The sequence below is a fragment of the Chiloscyllium plagiosum genome, chromosome 30, assembly GCF_004010195.1.
Source record: "Chiloscyllium plagiosum isolate BGI_BamShark_2017 chromosome 30, ASM401019v2, whole genome shotgun sequence".
Taxonomy (NCBI): domain Eukaryota; kingdom Metazoa; phylum Chordata; class Chondrichthyes; order Orectolobiformes; family Hemiscylliidae; genus Chiloscyllium; species Chiloscyllium plagiosum.
In genome coordinates this window covers 7,978,800-7,997,718 of record NC_057739.1, presented here as the reverse complement: position 1 = coordinate 7,997,718, position 18,919 = coordinate 7,978,800, and the positions used below count along the sequence as shown (strand labels likewise).

Here is an 18,919-nt window from a genome sequence, read left to right as displayed (position 1 = left end):
GACACAGCCTTAGAATTAGAGGGGGTAAATTCATACCAGAAATGCGGAGACATTTCTTCAGCCAGAGAGTGGTGGGCCTGTGGAATTCATTGCCACAGAGTGCAGTGGAGGCTGGGACACTAACTGTCTTCAAGGCAGAAATTGATAAATTCTTGATGTCACAAGGAATTAAGGGCTACGGGGAGAATGCGGGTAAGTGGAATTGAAATGCCCATCAGCCATGATTGAATGGCGGACTGGACTCGATGGGCCGAATAGCCTTACTTCCGCCCCTATGTCTTATGGTCTTATGGTCTTATAATGATGGAAATCTGGTCCCTGCTCTCTGTCCACCTGTATCTAAAAATCAGGTAAACTGGGGAATTTTGTCTACTTACATGACAATTCCAGGAAAAGCAGGCTTGATTTCCAGTTTTTTACCCCGGAGGGACATAACAGAAGTTAGGGAATGTGATGGAAACAAAGTGGAAGAAAGGATTGGGTTGTGGCAAGTTTACTGATAACGGGTCGCGAGGTGGGTGAAAATTGAGTGAGAGAGAGTGGCAAAGGATTTTGAGGGGGAAGAGGAAGGAAAGTTAAGCGTTGCTAGGTTTGGAGTTGGAGTGATGCAAGGTGAAGGCTGGAATGGGACAGTGGGGCTCTCCCATCACTGAGTCCAAACCATGAAGGTCCGTACTGTCCATACTGACACTTCAATGCAGTTCTGTGTGGGCACTGAACTGTTCCAATGAGATGGTTTAACTAGGATCCTGATGGTCTTTCAGGTGTCTGGAAGAGATCACCTTGTAACATTTCAAACAACAGGAGAGATTATTGTCCTCGTCAATATTCATCTCCTCCCTCCCTCCCTCCATCAGCAGGAACATTTGAAACAAAAGCTCTTTATTTTTAATATTTATTCTACTTTCATGCATTAAAGAGATGTTTGGATTTTTTTTTCTGTTCAATATGTAGAGGAACACCCACCAGTCCCTCGACCCCCTTCCCCTCTACACCCAAGTCTCTCAAACCCCTCCCCCTCCCATCCCCTGCTCCTCAACACATTCCCCCTGGACAGCCCATTCCCTCCTCTTCAAATCCCAGTCCCTCAATCTGCTCCCCTTCAAATCCCGGTCCCTCAATCCCATCCCCTCCACAGTCCTCCCCCTCAACAGTCCATTCCCTCAACATCCTCCCCCTCCAAATCCCAGTCCCTCTTACCCGTCCCCTCCATAGCCCAGTCCCTCAAACCCCTCCCCTCCACAGCCCAGTCCCTCAACACCCTGCCCCTCCATAGCCCTGCCCTTTAAACATCAGCTCCTATGATGATCTGTTATTCAATGTGTTGAAGCTTATTTATTTCAAGAAAGCTGATAGCAGATAACAAGAGTTGCTTTCAGACAAAACAGGAAAATAACATCATCCTCAAGTTCAGATTGACCTTTGGGTGCCGCAGGAAGACTCTGCATACCTGAATGCTCTCTGCATGATAACAAGCTCTGTAGCTTCCCTCTCTTATCAGTTGTCACTGTCTCTTCTGTGCTCTGTACCCATGAAGTTCCCGAGTTTAGGATGCCAATTGGTGAGTATTCCTGGATGTATTCCACACCTTGTCCATCTCTCCCAAGTCAAACCATTCGTTAGCTAATATATCCGCCCTTGCTGTTGTAAACTAGAGGTTAAGTGTATTTAGATGGAGTCCAAATTCATATCTTTATAGAGTCAGAGAGTTGAAAACTTCATTTCTTTTCACTTAACTACGCTCCATAAAACTCATACTTATCATTTATCTCTTCCAATATCTTATTATATTCTCCATCACTTATTCCAGCAAATGTAACTCACATTTTTAAGCTTTCAGCAAATCGATAAGCAAAATGTAATTTTAACACAATTGACTTTTTGTCTTCTAAATTTCTACCACTTGATATCAATAACACTTGGAGCCATAGAGTCATAAAGATGTACAGCACGGAAACAGATGCTTTGGATCAACCCGTCCAAGCCCACCAGTTATCCTAATCTAATCTAGTTCCATTTGCCAGTATTTGGCCCATATCCCTCTAAACCCTTCCTAATCATATACCCATCCAGATGCTGGGAAGTTGTTTCTGTTAGGTGGGGACACTAGGACCCATGTGCACAGCCTTAAAATTGGAGGGGGTCAAGTTAGAACGGAAATGAGAAGACATTTCTTCAGCCAGAGAATGATGGACCTGTGGAAATTACATGCTGTAATTGTAACAGCCTCCACCACTTCCTCTGGCATCTCACCTAACCAATGTCCTGTACAACTACAACATAACCTCCCAAATCCTATGCTCAATGCTCTGACCATAAAGGAAAGCATATCAAACACCTTCTTTACTATCCTATCTACCTGAGACTCCTAGTGGCAAGGTTATGTTTCATTGCAATAGTTTCCTGATTTTGTAAATTGCACATTCACCGATTTTCCAAATACAACAAGAGCTTTGTGATTTTCCATATCCAGTACAACCTGTGCTTTCTTCTTCAATGGTGCATTTCATGATAATTAGATGTTATGGTCACATGTACTCAAGGACAGGGATACAGGAGTACAGTGAAAGGTGTACAATGTCACCATTCTGGGGAGATGATGGCCTAGTGATATTATCACTGGACTGTTAATCCAGAGAGGAGAAAGTGAGGACTGCAGATGCTGGAGATCTGTCTATAAGACCATTAGACATAGGAATGGAAACAAGGCCATTCGGCCCATCGAGTCCACTCCACCATTTAATCATGGCTGATGGCCGTTTCAATTCCACTTACCCTCACTCTTCCCGTAGCCTGTAATTCCTTGGAAGATCAAGAATTTATCAATCTTTGGCTTGAAGACATTTAACGTCCCGGCCTCCACTGCACTCCGTGGCAATGAATTCCACAGGTCCATCATTCTCTGGCTGAAGAAATGTCTTCTCATTTCCGTTCTAACTTGACCCCCTCCACTTTTAAGGCTGTGCACATGGGTCCTAGTCTCCCCACCTAACAGAAACAACTTCCCAGCATCCACCCTTTCTTAGCCACGCATTATCTTGTAAGTTTCTATTAGATCTCCCCTCAACATTCTAAACTCTAATGAATACAATCCAAGGATCCTCAGCTGATCATCATATGTTGGGCCTACCATTTCAGGGATCTTCCGTGTGAATCTCCATTCCAGAGATTCAGGAAGCCTCATTCCTGATGAAGGGCTTACGCCTGACACGTCGATTCTCCTGCTCCTTGGATGCTGCCTGACCTGCTGTGCTTTTCCAGCACCACACTCTCGACTCAGCCCAGAGACCCATATAATGCTCTGGGGACCCGAGTTTGAATCCGGCCATGGCAGATGATGGAATTTGAATTTAATAAAAAGTAATCTGGAATGAGAAGTCTAATGATGACCATGAATCCATTGCCGAAAGTTGGGAAAAACCCATCTGGTTTAATAATGTCCTTCAGGGAAGGCAGCTGTCCTTCTTACCTGGTCTGGCCTACATGTGACTCCAGACCCACAGCAATGTAGTTAACTCTTAACTAACTTTTGGGCAATTAGAGATGGGCAATAAATGCTGGCCATCTTAGCAATGAATGAATAAAAAAGAATTCTCCTGCGCCATCTTAAAATGCAAAGCCAGAATTTAATAAGAAACAAGAGAAGAAATAAAAGAAACAGAGCCAAAAGAAAAATGTCCAGATCTTAAACTCTTTGTCCAAAAGAAAATGTAAGGTCCTGGGGAGTGTTGCCAAACAGAGACCTTGGGTTGCAGGTTCATAGTTCCTTGAGGAGAAAGTGAGGACTGCAGATGCTGGAGATCAGAGCTGAAAATGTGTTGCTGGAAAAGCGCAGCAGGTCAGGCAGCATCCATGGAGCAGGAGAATCGACGTTTCGGGCATAAGCCCTTCTTCAGCATAGTTCCTTGAAACTGGAAACAGAGGTAACAGAATAGTGAAGGAGGCGCTTGTTGCGTTTGCCTTTATTGGACAGTGCAGCGAATATAGGAGTTGGGAGGTCATGTTGCGGCTGGACAAGACACTGGTTAGGCCACTTTTAGAATATTGTGTGCAATTCTGGTCTCCCAGCTATAGGAAAGATGCTGTGAAACTTGAAAGAGTTCAGAAAAGATTTACAAGGATGTTGGAATTGCAGGCAGAGTCTGAATAGATTAGATTCCCTATAGTGTGGAAACAGGCCCTTTAGCTCCACTGACGAGCAACCCACCCAGACCCATTCCCCTACACCTAACACTATGGGCAATTTAGCATGGCCAATTCACCTGACCTGCATATCTTTGGACTGTGGGAGGAAACCCATACAGACAATGTGCAAACTCCACACAGCCAGTTGCCTGAGGCGGGAATTGAACCCGGGTCTACTGCTACTGTGAGGCAGCCGTGCTAACCACTGAGCCACCATGCCACCCTATAGGCTGGGGCTGTTTTCTCTGAAGCATTGGACATTGAGGGATGACCTTATAAAATCATGAGGGGCATGGATAGGGTGAACAGCCAAGGTCTTTTTCCCAGAGTAGGGGAATCCAAGACTAGAGGGCATAGGTTTAAGGTGAGAGGGAAAGATTTAAAAGGGACCTACAGGACAACGTTTTCACACAGAGTGTGGATCGTGTATGGAATGAGCTGCCAGAGGAAGTGGTGGAGGCTGGTACAATTAGAGTGTTTAAAAGGCATCTGGATCGGTATTTGAATACAAAGGGTTTAGAGGAATACGAGTCAAATGCTGGCAAATGGGACTACATTAATTTAGGATATTTGATTGGCATAGATGAGTTGGATTGAAGGGTCTGTTTCCATGCTGTACATCTCTATGACTCTAAAAGGAAAAGTCTGATTTTAAAGTCTTATCTCCCAGGGCCTAGCTCTGGCCTAGAGTTTCACCCAGCCTCCTCCTGGGACAAGCTCCACTGATCGTCTTTGGTACCACTGGTGCCGCCATGTATCGCTGGAACATGCTGCCTCTGTTGCTGCATCTGCTGAGCATGCTCAGGAGGCCAGGCCTACTCTGGCCCTGCCGAAGATGCCAAGAAAGGATTTCAGTGAGAGAAAGAAAGAAACAAAGTAAAAAGTAAAAAGAGAAAAAAAAAGAAACAAAGAAAGCAGATGGAAACAAATGAGCACTGGGCCAGGAGCCCAAGATGCAACATCACCGCCATCTTGAAAAGATAAAAAAAACTATAACTATAAAACTACATTATAACTGTCCTAATAAAATTACTGATTCTGGTTATTTTACAAGGAAAGTTTCTTCTCTCAAAAACATTAGTATGTTGTCATGCCCAAATCTGACCTCTCAAATCCCTGAAATGTATCCCAAACCTTAGTAGCATTTTCACCAGTCTATTCCATTAGATGTGAATCCACTGTCGAATATGGCACAGTTGAAAGTATCTGCCACCAACACAGTCTTCACTGGCCTGAAACTTCTTGTGAGAAGGAGGAGACAACAACTCTGCTTCACTTGGAGGTCGCCACTGATGATGTTACCTAGCCAGGTAATGAAACATCTGGATATCAAACCTATAGCTCAGCGAGCAAACCTACACCCTAAACTTCTTGTGACCAATACAGTGTCCTCTCATAATGGTACCTGAAGCATTGATTGATGACATGTTGTTGTCATTGTAGTTTATTCTCTTATTGTAAATCCCAAATTCACTTTGCTTCCCACAATCATCAAATGTACTTTTGTCCTTATTTCGATCAGTTATAGTTCTTCTCTTGTGCTGTCACCTGTGTCCTGGTCTCGTCAATTTATGAGCATTACATCCTCCATTTTTTTGTTGTATAGCTGAATATACCATTTTGAGTTAGGAATGCTGCTGGGAAGATATGCTTTCCTTGGAATTTTTGTTCCGATGCGTGTTCCAGCAGCATGTTCTTCCACAAATATAACTCCCGACAAAATTAAAAGTCTCTTCATTCTTGATAGTTTAGCACAGTCAAATAAGTTAAATACTATCAGAGAATAGAGAATTTCCGAATAAAATTTCTGTAGTCTTGACTCACATGCATTCCATGTGTAGCATAGTGGCTCAGTGGTTAGCACTGGTGCCTCACAGTGCAAGGCACCCAGGTTCAATTCCAGCCTTGGGCTACTGTCTGAATGGAGGTTTGTACATTTTCCCCGTGTCTGAATGGATTTCCCCTGGGTGTTCCAGTTCCCTCCCTGGTTAGCTGGACTGGCCATGCTAAATTGCCCACAGTATTCAGGGGTGTGCAGGCTTGGTGGACTATCTGTGGGAAATGGAGGATTATAAGGTAAGGGGGTGGGTCTGATTAGGATGTCCTCCAGAGAGTTGGTGTGGACCCAATGGCTGAATGGTCAGCTTCCACTCTGCGTGGATTCTATGATAATGGACTATATCATGGTACTATCTTCAGTCTTTCTAAACCAATCAAAATCTGACCATGCTTTGTAACTGGTCGATAAATCATCTTTCTGATAAATGTATCCATGAAAGTTAACAATCTTTCCAAAGTTTCATCTATATTTAAATAATCAGGCCCAAATACCAAAAACAAACTGTTTCTTATCCTGCTTCTGTATTTTAATGGAGGCCAACTTCTTTTCCACTTTATTAAAGCAGTAACTGAGAACTACATACTTCAACTGTCCATGAGGCAGAACATCAGAAAGCCGGGGTGAGGGAGTAACCTTTCCCCAACACTTTTCATTTCGGCTCAACCATCCTCTGCTCCTATTGTTATTCACTTGAAGATGACTGGATTTAAACAGAGTCCAAGTCTACTCTTCAGAGAGAGCTTTGTTTCAGTTCAGTCATCACAGTCCATAAGACACACACCTATCACTTCTGATGTAGTGTCTTCCAACACCAATTGGAAAGCAAAAACACTCACAACCCAATTAGATGATGCTTGCCTGTCAGCCAAACAGGCTGTCAGTCTCCATTTTCAATTCTTGTATATCTGTTAAATGTAGAAAGGCGAAAGAAAATTGCAAAAAAAATAATCTTTTTTAATGTCGCTGGTCATTTTGACAAAGCGTCGCACACGGCAGTGTCCTGGAGATTTCTCAGGTCAGTCCTGGAGGACTCAGAAGCTGTCTTTGCCAACTGTAATTGCATTTCTCTTTTCACTGGGCAATTGCAAACAGCAGAGGACCAAGTCCCTGAGTATGAAGTACAAGTCAACAGTAACATTTCCTGCATGGAAAAAAGCGGCAATATTCAGCAGGACTGATAGCATCTGTGGAGAGAGAAACCGAAGTGAATGAAGTCGGTGACTTTTCGTCAAACGTTGCAGGGTTCAATGGGGAGGGTGTGGGGCAATGCGACTAACTGGGTTGCCAGCATGGACTCGATGGGTTGAATGGCCCTATCAGCTGGATTCCCTGGGAAAAAGAGATGTGGTGCTGGTGTTTGTGAAGTGAGTGATTGTGTAGAAGCTTCTCAAAGCATTCGGTAACTTACCATGGGAGTACATGGGAGTAAGTGTGGGATGTGCACATTCCCCTAACTGTAGACTGATAGACGGGACCTCAAACAGGCTTCAGGCCTCTCATACAATAATGTGAAAAAAAGAGCAGGAACGGGCAGACCACAAAGGCCTGGTGAGCTCCAAAGTCCATGGGACAAAGCTCAAAGGCTGAAACAACTGGATCCTAGTTTGATGATTGAGAAAGGAATCAAAAGTGCCCATAGAGGAGTCAGCTCTGGGGTACTGTACGGAGGTCTGAATACAAAATAAAATCTTTCATGAAGGAACAGCCAGCACTCAACCTCCAAACAGCAATTTGTGTTTGTCAAGAGTCTTAGATAATGTAATGGAGTTTATCGATAAAGGAATCATTCTGAATATTGCATTTGGTGAGGCCACTTTTGGAATACTATATTCAATTCTGGTTTCCCTGCTATAGGAAAGATGTGGTGAAACTTGAAACAGTTCAGAAAAGGTTTACAGGAGTATTGCCAGAGTTGGAGGATTTGAGCTATAGGGAGGCTGGGATTGTTTTCCCTGGAGCTTCGGAAGCTGAGGGGTGACGTTATGGAGGTTTATAAAGTCATGATGGGTATAGACAGTGTGAATAACCATAGTCTTTTCTCCAGGGTTGGGGAGTCCAGAACTAGGTTTAGGATGAGAGGGGAAAGATATAAAAGAGACCCAAGGGGCAACTTTTTCACACAGAGGATGGTGCATGTATGGAATGAGCTGCCAGAGGAAGTGGTGGGGGCTGGTACAATTACAACATTTAAAAGGCATCTGTTTGGTTAAATGTGCAGGAAGGGTTTAGAGGGACATGGGCCAAGTGCTGGCAAACGGGACTAGGATATCGGGTCAGCATGAACGAGTCGGACCAAAGGGTCTGTTTCTGTGCCAAGCATCTTAATGACTCTTTAGATTTTTAGAATGACTCAAGAACATGCCTTAGGTTCATTGACAGGATTAAAGCACACAATATCACAGTCAAATAACTGTCAAAGGAAAGAAACTGGAACTGACAGTTGATAGGTATCTTTCTAAGAACAATAACCTGATGAGTAACAAAATTAGTTTCACCTACATTCCACCTTCCCCCACCTGCCTCCCCTGCCGGCCAATCATCAGGAATATTACTGTTTTCGAGTGAGCGAGTAGGAAGCTCAGTCTATGTTAAAACATTAGTCACCACCATACTATAGGCTCAAAGTGACTAAAAGTCCTTTGGTCTCGCAGGCATAACATCAGATCATTTACAAACAGGTTAACTGTGAAAACAACTGTCTGCCCACATGACATGGCCAGATGAGTAATGTAGTTTCCTGCTTCTTTTTGGTTCTGAGAGAGTACCTGACATCAATCGTTGATGGTAAGGATGGTGTAGACAGAGTGGGGTGTGTGTGTGTGTTCATTAAACAGCAGAGGCATGTAGCGGCACACTTGGTTGGGGAATGCAATGCCCGCATAATACAGGAGGTCTGTAAACGCTGGAGTCATAGCAGAAGAGGAAGCTGTGGTCAGGAGCTTACTTTCCTCATATTGCTCCCTTTAACGCTGTAGGAATAGGCCAGGCCCTCCAAATCCCTTAAGCTTGCTCTTGCACATCCCGACTGATCTGTACCTCGACTCCATTTACACAAAGCATTAACTCTGCTCCTCTCTCCACAGACACTGCCAGACCTGCTGAATCTCTCCAGTGTTGGTTTCACAGTATTTGACCTTTCGCTATTTGCCTGCCTTTGTTCTATTATCCTTACCACCCTTTGGCAGTAAAAGCTATCGATTTGTATAAAGCATTTACAGCACGGACACTGAATATTCTTCCCAGCTGGATGACATTTTCTCTCATGCAAATCTGACAGTCAGTCTCAATTCGTGCATCTTTGATGCTGATGGTTTGGGAGTTCTGTTACGCAAGCTATACTGAACTGGAGAGATGGTGTACAGGAAGAGGATGTTGGCGTTCCTGCTTCAGGAGGCTAACCTCTGGTTGAGTGTATTTTCAGCAGCTTGGAGCAGTAACATTTCTTATTCATTCACGGGATATGGGTCACTGACCAGGCCAGCATTTATTGCTCATTCCTGATTGCTCAGAGAGCAGCCAAGAGTCAATGACATTGTTGTGGGTCTGCAGTCACATCTAGGCTGAGGGTGGCATTTTCCTTCCCTAAATTAGTGAACTTTTTTTTTTCCTGAAAATCTGCAACGGTCATCATTAGACTCTTAATTCCAGATTTAATTTGAATTCAATTTCCGTCATCTGCTGTGGCAGGTCTACAGAACATTATTTACGTTTCTGGATTAACAGTGATAATAATGGGTGACACGGTGGCACAGTGGTTAGCACTGCTGCCTCACAGCGCCAGAGACCTCGGTCCAATTCCCGCCTCAGACAACTGTCTGTGTGGAGTTTGCACATTCTCCCCGTGTCTGCGTGGGTTTCCTCCGGGTGCTCCGGTTTCCTCCCACAATCCAAAAATGTGCAGGTTAGATGAATTGGCCATGCTAGATTGCCCATAGTGTTAGGTGAAGGAGTGGGTCTGGGTGGGTTGCTCTTCAGAGGGTCAGTGTGGACCTGTTGGGCCGAGGCTTGTTTCCACACTGTAAGTAATCTAATAATATCATTAGGTCATCACTTCCCGAAAGCAGTGCACGCGACCAGGTCCCCTATCATCCAATGAGGCAGACATGATGTATGGGTGAGTGTGTACTCCCTTTGGCGTGCATAGTTTCTGAAGAGATTCAAGCTGCAGAGCTCAACCATAAGTTGAAAATTCCTTAGCTTGGTGATAGATGCCATTTCAAACATTGTCCACGGCGTATGACCATTTCCAAAGTGCATAGTCTTCAAGGTTTGTTACACCTGCAGTGGAAAGTGCAGAAGGGGAAATGCAAATGGATGCTCAGGTTTCCAGCAAGGCCCATGGGGAATTGCTAATTAATCTCACTGTGAGGATTGTTGAGTATGAGTTCCCTTGGTAACAGGTAATGGCCTACCCAAGTGGAACTCATCACCTGAGCCCTTCATAAAGCAGACCCAATGAACAGGGCCAGCAGCACAACAGGAAACGCATCTTGGGCTTCTAACATCATCGGCTACCTGGGGTTATTTTAGAGACATCCACAGAGGGTAACCTGGTTCTCACATCAGCTACCCACCCACCATGTGGGTACCATGCCATTGGTAGTGAAATGATGCTTCTGCTCAACAAATCACAATGGGTTTCTGTGCTAGAAGGCCACTGGGAGATAACACAGAAGACTCCATACCCACAATGGGCCCATCAGTGGTGTTTTACACTCCAGGAAAACAGCCACTCATTGAAAACTCTGTCTCTGAAGTAACTCCAGACACCCAACTGGAAAGGAATGTCATTTATCACGAAACACCAAAGTAGAGCCACTTCTCGAGGTGTACAAAGGCTAGGCCCAGCTCGGGACACACAGTTCTACAGACACATCTCTGACTCTGCTTTATTTTTGCTTTCCATCCAGAAGTGTTATACACACACACACAACAAATTGCCTTTTCCCCATCACTAGATCACTATGACTCTTTTTTTTGTTTTTAACTATCATCTGCCACTAGCAAAATTGGATATTTACACAGGCAATGCAAGTCATCAAAAGTGAGGTGTTAGGGAAGGGGCCAAATTAAATTGGAGTTGCAGAGGGAAATAGAGCACTGCATCCCCCATGGCATCCAACTCTCTCTGAAAGCATCATGGTCTGCTTTATAGATATTTTCTTAATCAACATCTTTCAACAGTGGTAGGAATACTACCATTGCACCATCAGAGACTTCAGTGGGTTTACTTTATTTTTGTTGTTATAACTGAACCTGTTCAGACACGTTATGACACATGTCTGGGGCAGGTGGGACTTGAACCCAAGCCTGCCTGGCTCATCAAATCCCTACAATGTGGAAACAGGCCCTTTGGCCCAACAAATCCACACTGACCCTCCAAAGAGCAATCCAACCAGACCCATTCCCCAACTCTATATTTACCCATAACTAAAGCACCTAACTTATGTATCCCTGAACACTATGGGCAACTTAGCGTGGCCAAATCACCTGACCTACGCAGCTTTGAACTGTGGGAGGAAACCGGAGCACCCGGAAGAAATCCACGTAGACACGGGGAGAATATGCAAACTCCACACAGACAGTCACCCGAGGCTGGAATCAAAGCAAGGTCCCTGGCGCTGTGAGGCAGCAGTGCTAACAACTGTGCCACCCTAACCAGCATGGAAACAGACCCTTCGGTCCAACTAGTCCATGCTGACCATATTCCCCAGCTAATCTAGTCTCACTTGCCTGCATTTGACCCATATCCCTCCAAACATTTCCTATTCAGATATTGATCCAAATGTCTTGTAAACTGTACCTGCATCCATCACTTCCTCTGACAGTTCATTCCAAACATACCTGGCCCATCTCATTTCTAAGAATCAATTCCAAAAGTGCATCGTTTATCATTGGACTGGACATATGTTTCCTAAGAAATTTTTCCTGAACACAGTCAGGTGACACAAAGTGATAGACATTCAGTGTATACCCAGTGAGCCATTATTTCTGAATATGAAGTTGCTGTGGTCCCATTCGAGAGCATCAACCTGCAGTGGTTTAATCAGAGGGTCGCTGCACCTCAGACAAAGAGGAAGGTTGAGAAGGAGAGACTTTCAGGATAGCCTCAGATGGTGTTAGCTGTTAGCCTCACTCTATCACAAACCAGCTATTCAGCCAACTGAGCTAACTGCCAACCATGCAAGGCCAGTAGAAATGGAGTGAGGACAGTCATTGCGACAGAGGAAGCAAAGGCAGCTCCATCCTAACCTCCATAAGAGCATTAACCAACCTGACTGGACTGTCCCTTTCCTGTTTTATAAGGCAAGGTATAATCGGGCCAGAGTGTGAGACAATGAGATAGTGTAGAAAGGCAAGTAATGTTGTTAGGCACTAACCTGTCACACTCGTAACTGGTAATGTTCAATAGTTAACTGCAAAAAGGGAAATGCTTCCCTTGGCATTGCACTGACACAATTTAAAACATAATAATAATATGCTTGGTATATTTTATTTTTGTTGTTATAGGCCTCAGTTTGAGGCAGTTTCTAATCAATGGCCCAGTCCAGAGATTTTGCCCAGTTCAAAAAATTCTTGTCCTGTCTAGTATTGACTTGGCGACTGCCCCTTTAACTCTGGTCACAATGCATGCTGGGAGGGATGGGTGAGAGGGATGAGACAAACTGATTTCAATCTTTACAGGAAGAACAAGAAATGATAGTTTTCCACTCAAACCAGCAAAAATTGCAAGAAACAAAAATGCTACGTGTATATAAATATAAAAGGTGTCCCAACAGATTAGCTCTGAGTTAAATGTAACCTTTTTGTTTGTTTTCCATTAGGAAGTGGATAAGTATTTCAATATATTGTTTAATAGTTTAAGCTTACAACAAGGTCTACTGTGTTCTGCAATTGTTAAATGCTGGAACAAAGCATTTGATGTATCAGCTTTCATGAACTCTACCCTGAGGCACTTTGCAACCAATGAGATACCTTTTGAAGCATATCGTTGTTCTAATGTGGGAAATATGGCAGCCATTTTGTGCATAGGAAAATCCCACAAAAACAGCAATTTGATAGCAACCAGATAATCTGTTTAGTCATAAATATTGACAAGAACCCATGAAGAACTCTGCTGTTGTAGTTCAAAAGAGTGCCATGGTATCTTTCATGTCCTGACAGTTTAATGTCTCATCTGATTGGCAGCAGCTCTACCAGTGTAGCAACGTTTCAGCGCCACACTAGAGCATCAGCCTGGACTGTGTTCTCAAGTCACTAGAGTGGACTGTGAACCCACATCCTTTTGACTCCAAGGTACCAGAACTCCCAGCATAGCTGCGAATTCGACTTAGCACCCCAAGATAATTGCAGTTGCAAACAAATGAAATGAGATTGCCACACAAGATCTGCAAGGCACACGTTGCAGAAATGTAATCGAGGTCTTAAGGACAAAATACCCGCTTAACGAGTGAACTTGATTCGAGTTAGCCAACAGGTTCATAGCAATTGAACAGGCCACCTTTCCATCAGCCGAGACCAAGTTCTGTGCGGGTGGAGTCAGGATGTGCCAATAAAATCAGGCTGAGATACAAACGTTGGCAAAACTTAGAATGAGATGTTTCCTTTTCAGTCAAGAATGTAATCGTCATTGCTGATTGCAATCTTGAGATGATTCGATTTGAATGTTGGGTGAAAGCAAGACTATCTTGATGGCTCAGTCGCTGTCAGACCCGCTCAAGAAGGAAGGTTGTTTCAGTACGTCATCCGTAAACTGATTTCAGCCAGCGCAGAAGTCATACTGCTGTACTCAGCACAGCCCCGTACTTTGGCCAATTGAGGAAGTGAATTGGAAGAGGAGAAATAAAATGAGCCAGGGACCAAAGTGTTTGGTTGAATCTGCTCCCAGCATCAGGACAGGATGGGACTCAGCAGTGATGCCTCTGTGATGAAATAGCTTGAGTTCAGTTATGATGATTGCCCTCTTGTGTGAGGACACTTGAGGTGCTTAGAGTTGATCCCAACCTAAATGAGGTAGGAGTATGGGTTTGGGAAAGAGAATTAATTGGACTGAGGTGGGGAGCAGACAGGAAAATCTGCTCCATTCTGCTTTCACTCTTTGACTTTCAGGGTCACTTCCACGTTCATTCGTGATTAATTTAGAAACTAGATATTTGCTTTTATAAGTCAATTATTTGTTCCCTCTAAATTTCACAAATGTTTGTGTTGGACATTGTGAAGGTTGTGGTTTTAAACAGATAAACTGAGCTAAATATGTGTTGTGTGAAGTGATCAATTAGCCTTAATGCCAATCTGAACTCTGGGTGAACTATGCATAGTAACAGCACTTCCTTTGCGTACTCGCTGAGTTGAGAAACTGGCACTTTCAAAGGCACAGCAAATTAACCACTGTCTCCCTGATGTGTTCTTACAGACACAGCTCACAAGCAGTTCATACTCAGCAGATGTCGGTTCGAAGACTTCGACAAGATTTAGCCTGCTGTTGCTTTTCCCTCATTGGCAAATCGACACATGGCAGTCTTGCACTTATGCTTGTTATCAACATTGAAGACTGGCAAAATCCTGGCTCCGCTAGTGGTGGTTTTGTACTTGCTGCAGCTTCTGATTAACTGTTACATCAGCCAAGTGATCTGGTCTGGGAAAAACTACAAGAAGATTCCAGAGCCTCTCATCATCTTGGTTTGGCATTGGCCATTTCATGCAAACTCCACTCTGAGGGAAGATGCTTGCCTAGATTTATATGATGTTGCCAACTGCATTCTCACACACAACAGGTCCATGTTTGATCGTGCAGATGTTGTTGTGTTTCACCACAGGGAGCTCCAACTCAAAAGCTCCAGCCTACCACAGCTGGTCAGACCTCCCAACCAGAAGTGGCTCTGGGTTTCTTTGGAATCACCAACCAACACAAAGAGGATCCATCCGTTCAATGGTCATTTCAACTGGACTATGACCTACAGGACAGATTCAGACATCTTCATCCCTTATGGAACCCTCCTACCAAAGAAGCAAAGTGACCAAATGACCAACTTCTCAATGCCAAGAAAGTCTCACCTTTCGACGTGGGTTGTTAGCAATTACCACAAGAATAGTCTGAGGGCAAAGGTGCATGCCAATCTGTCCAGGCACATGCCAATCGATGTCTTTGGGAGAGCAGCTGGAAAATTCCTCCCCAGCAAAATGCTTCTGCCAACGATCTCTCGCTACGCCTTCTACCTGGCTTTTGAAAATTCCGTCCACACGGACTACATCACGGAGAAACTGTGGAGAAACGCTTTCACGGCAGGGTCCATTCCTGTGGTGTTGGGGCCTCCACGTGCTAACTATGAAAAGTTTGCCCCACCTGATTCCTTCATTCACGTGAATGACTTTGCATCCGAGAAAGAATTGGCCAACTTCCTAATGGATCTGAGGGAGAACAGCACTCGATATGAGCAGTATTTTAACTGGAGGAAAAGGTTTGTGGTCAAGCTGAACACAAACTGGACAGAGAGATTCTGTTCCATTTGCACTAACTTTTATAGCCTTCCTCAGTCAAAAGTATATCATAATTTACATGATTGGTTTCACCAGTGATAGACTTCTTTTCAATCTACCTCATAGAACGACCGTTATTTCTTTAACTCAGTAGGTTAGAAGTAAAATTATTGCTGCTATTTTTAAATGTTCCTCTTTTGATGTTTTAGATCATTGTCTTCAATTGCTAAATTGTTCATTTGGAGAGGGTGCTGGGGAGCGAGGAGGTTTGAGGGACATCAGTGAATGGAGGATTTACAATAGTCCTTACAGCAGAGCAAGGTTACGGGAAATTTAAAGGCAGTGCTCAAAATTACATGCAGTTTTTGATGAGTAGATCAAGAGAAATATCTCAGTTTTCAGCAACCAAGGGCTACAGACTTAGAATAATTGATCAAAGAACTGGGGGCAAGCTAGATTATTTTATGCAGTGCGTTGTTCTAATTTGAAAGATACAACTGAGAGATTGGTGGACACAGATTGAGCAGTAATTTACAAAAGGGGAAACGGATATGCCCTTTCAAAGGAAAACGAGATTCTTGATTTATTGTTATCACATGCACTGAGATACAGTGAAAAGTATTGTTTTGCATGCAGATCATAAAATATGTCTGGGCCATCGAACAGAATGCAGAATATAGTGTTACAGCTACAGAGAGGTGCAGAGAGAGATCAGCTTTAATATTTGATGGACTGCGAAAAGCCTGGATAGTTAAAATGCACCAAATGTTCTGGAATATTCTTATGACTTTAACAAGAACCCAATTCTTGTCAGGTTAGCCAGCACATATTAGAATGTAGGCAGTGTTTTGATGAGTATTTGAAACGATCAATGAATTATTTGGACGGAGATGCTCCCAGTGAATCCTTTCCCCTTTTCAGAACTAGATGCAAATTCAACAACTAATTGTGTAGGTAACATTTAATACTTATTATCGAACAATTCAACTGGTTTACCAGTCTTGGTACTGCCCAGTGATCTGGAGTGAAAAGCAGCATATTGGGTGGCTGCTGAGAAAGATCTGGGTCAGGCTTACATCCGATCTCCCACCTGACCACATCAAAGCAAATGAACTGCCTCCTATCATAATGAAAGCTGAAGCACTGTGCGTGTGTGTGTAAACTGCCGGATGTTGCCACCCAACAAGGAATCAAACCCCAATATGAAGTAGCACTTGCAAGAGGCAAAGAGAGAGAACATAGTGGGATGGGGATGGATGTTTCTGTTTATGAGGTGTGGGTGATGCAGAGGAGGCTGATACCTTGGGATGAGAGGTGTGAGAAGATAGCAACGTAATCTTTCTCCCTATACTATTCCTACTGTAGTACAATATCAGATTAGCATATCAAATCATCATTCTATCAAAGTATTAATATATAATCAGCATTCACAATATTTAAAGTGTCGCCTGAAGTCTATATATCATATTATACAGAATTGACTGCATGAATCACTCTAAGACAGTGTTTAAAACTTGAATTTGTATTTTTCAACAACTTTTTCTTGAAGGATATTTGTTAAAATGTAAATTTACTTTGTTGATGCTGGTAATATTTTCTGATTTGTAGTAAGATCCAGTGTAGAGTGTTACTCTGCAGGCATACTGACTGGACCCCCAGTTCCTATACGGTGTGAGGGCTCACTGACCTTTAAATGAGAACCCCCCCCCCCCCCCCGCCCAGAACTCCAGTGTAAAAGTCTGCAATGGGAGAACTTGTTAAAGAGATTTTACCTGGGCTCACTTGATGACAAGTTCAATGCAGATCATGTCTCACAGGATCATGAGAGGGATGACAAGAACTGGTGAATGTAAGTGTAATTATGGGGTTACTGTTTGTCTGAGGTATTGAGCTCAAAACACATCATTGGTGCTCACCCAGAGAGCTGGACTCAGTATCCGGCTGATGACATTCTTACCTGCCAGCTCTTGGCACAGATCAAGGGTCAGTGTCCCTTCCCTGTTGGCTCCAGAGGAAGTGTGTGCTGGTCTCAGACATAGACTCATACAGCACAGAAACATACCCTTCAGTCCAACCAGTCCATGCCAACCATAATCCCAAACTATCTAGTCCCACCTGCCTGCGCTTGGCCCATATGGGTGGGTTTCGCTTCGGCGGGTCGGTGTGGACTTGTTGGGCCGAAGGGCCTGTTTCCACATTGTAATGTAATCTAATCTAAATCCCTCCAAACATTTCTTATTCATGGACTTATCCAAAATGTCAAAATGTCCCCACATCCATCACTTCCTCTGGAAGTTCATTCCACATACAAACCACTCTCTGCGTAAAAGAATTGTCCCTCATGTCTTTTTTAAATGTTTTTCCTCTCACCTTAAAAGTCTGCTCCTAGTCTTGAAATCCCGCACCTTAGGGAAAAATAAACTCGCCATTCACTTTATCGATACCCCTCATGATTTTATAAACCTCCATAAGGTCACCTCTCAATGTCCTGCACTCCAGTGAAAAACGTCCCTGCCCATCCAGCCTCTCCTTATAACTCAAACTCTTCAATCTCGGCAACATCCTGGGAAATCTCTTCTGAACCCTCTCCAGTTTGATAATATCTTTCCGAGAACGGAAAGACTAGAACTGGACACAGTCCTCCAGCAGAGGCCTCACCAACATTGCAATTGACCAATTGGCTTAGGGGGAAGTGACGGCAAGTGCAATAAGAAAGCAACCAATGGGACAGCTCCTTATCATTACACAGTAACTGCAACCCCATTCCCTTAGTGCAACCATTCCACCTCATTCCCTCCTCACTACCCCCCAAACTATCTCACACCCCATTGCTACAAAAGCATCTATGAGGGCCAAGGGAAGATGGGATGAACGCCGATACCCCACTGTCCCCAAATTGACGGGCCTATATCCATGGTAACAGAAGTAGACCATTCAGCCCCTTAAGCCTGATCTGTTTCTTATCCAAATTTACCCACCTTAGATATGTAAACCAGGACTACAGCTGCATAAATCTTAGTTTGGCAATGTCCAGTTGACTCCCTGCCTCAATAGGCTTTAAAAACACAGGCCCAGATTGCCGTCATCCATCGTGCAAGGGTTTCTTTCTGCCTTCAACCTTGAATGGTCTAACTCAAACACTGGGACTCCCTCACTGCAGAAAATTGTTTCTCTTCATCTATTCTATCAGAAAATTCAAAGTGTGGAGGTGTTGGTGTTGGACTGGAATAGACAATGTCTGAAGTCGCATGACACCAGGTCATTGTTCAATAGGTTTATTTAAAATCACAAGTTTGGAGCGCTGCTCCGTCAAGTGCTGACTTCATCTGGTGTTGTGTGATGCCTGGCCAAATAATTCAAACACCTCAATTTGATCTCACCTTAACCTTCTCTACCCAAAACTATAAAATGCCAAGT

At 43.7% G+C, this 18,919-nt stretch overlaps 1 protein-coding gene across 1 annotated transcript in view; it reads left to right on the top strand.

Annotated features, from left to right (window-relative positions):
• Positions 1-17,612, top strand: part of fut7 (fucosyltransferase 7) — a 41,689-nt gene extending 24,077 nt beyond the window's left edge. The window contains exon 2 of the mRNA XM_043719909.1: positions 14,439-17,612. Within this exon, the coding sequence (XP_043575844.1) occupies positions 14,537-15,601 (1,065 nt within the window). The 5' untranslated portion in view covers positions 14,439-14,536 and the 3' untranslated portion in view covers positions 15,602-17,612. The remainder of the gene's footprint in view (positions 1-14,438) is intronic.
• Positions 17,613-18,919: the final 1,307 nt, after the last annotated feature.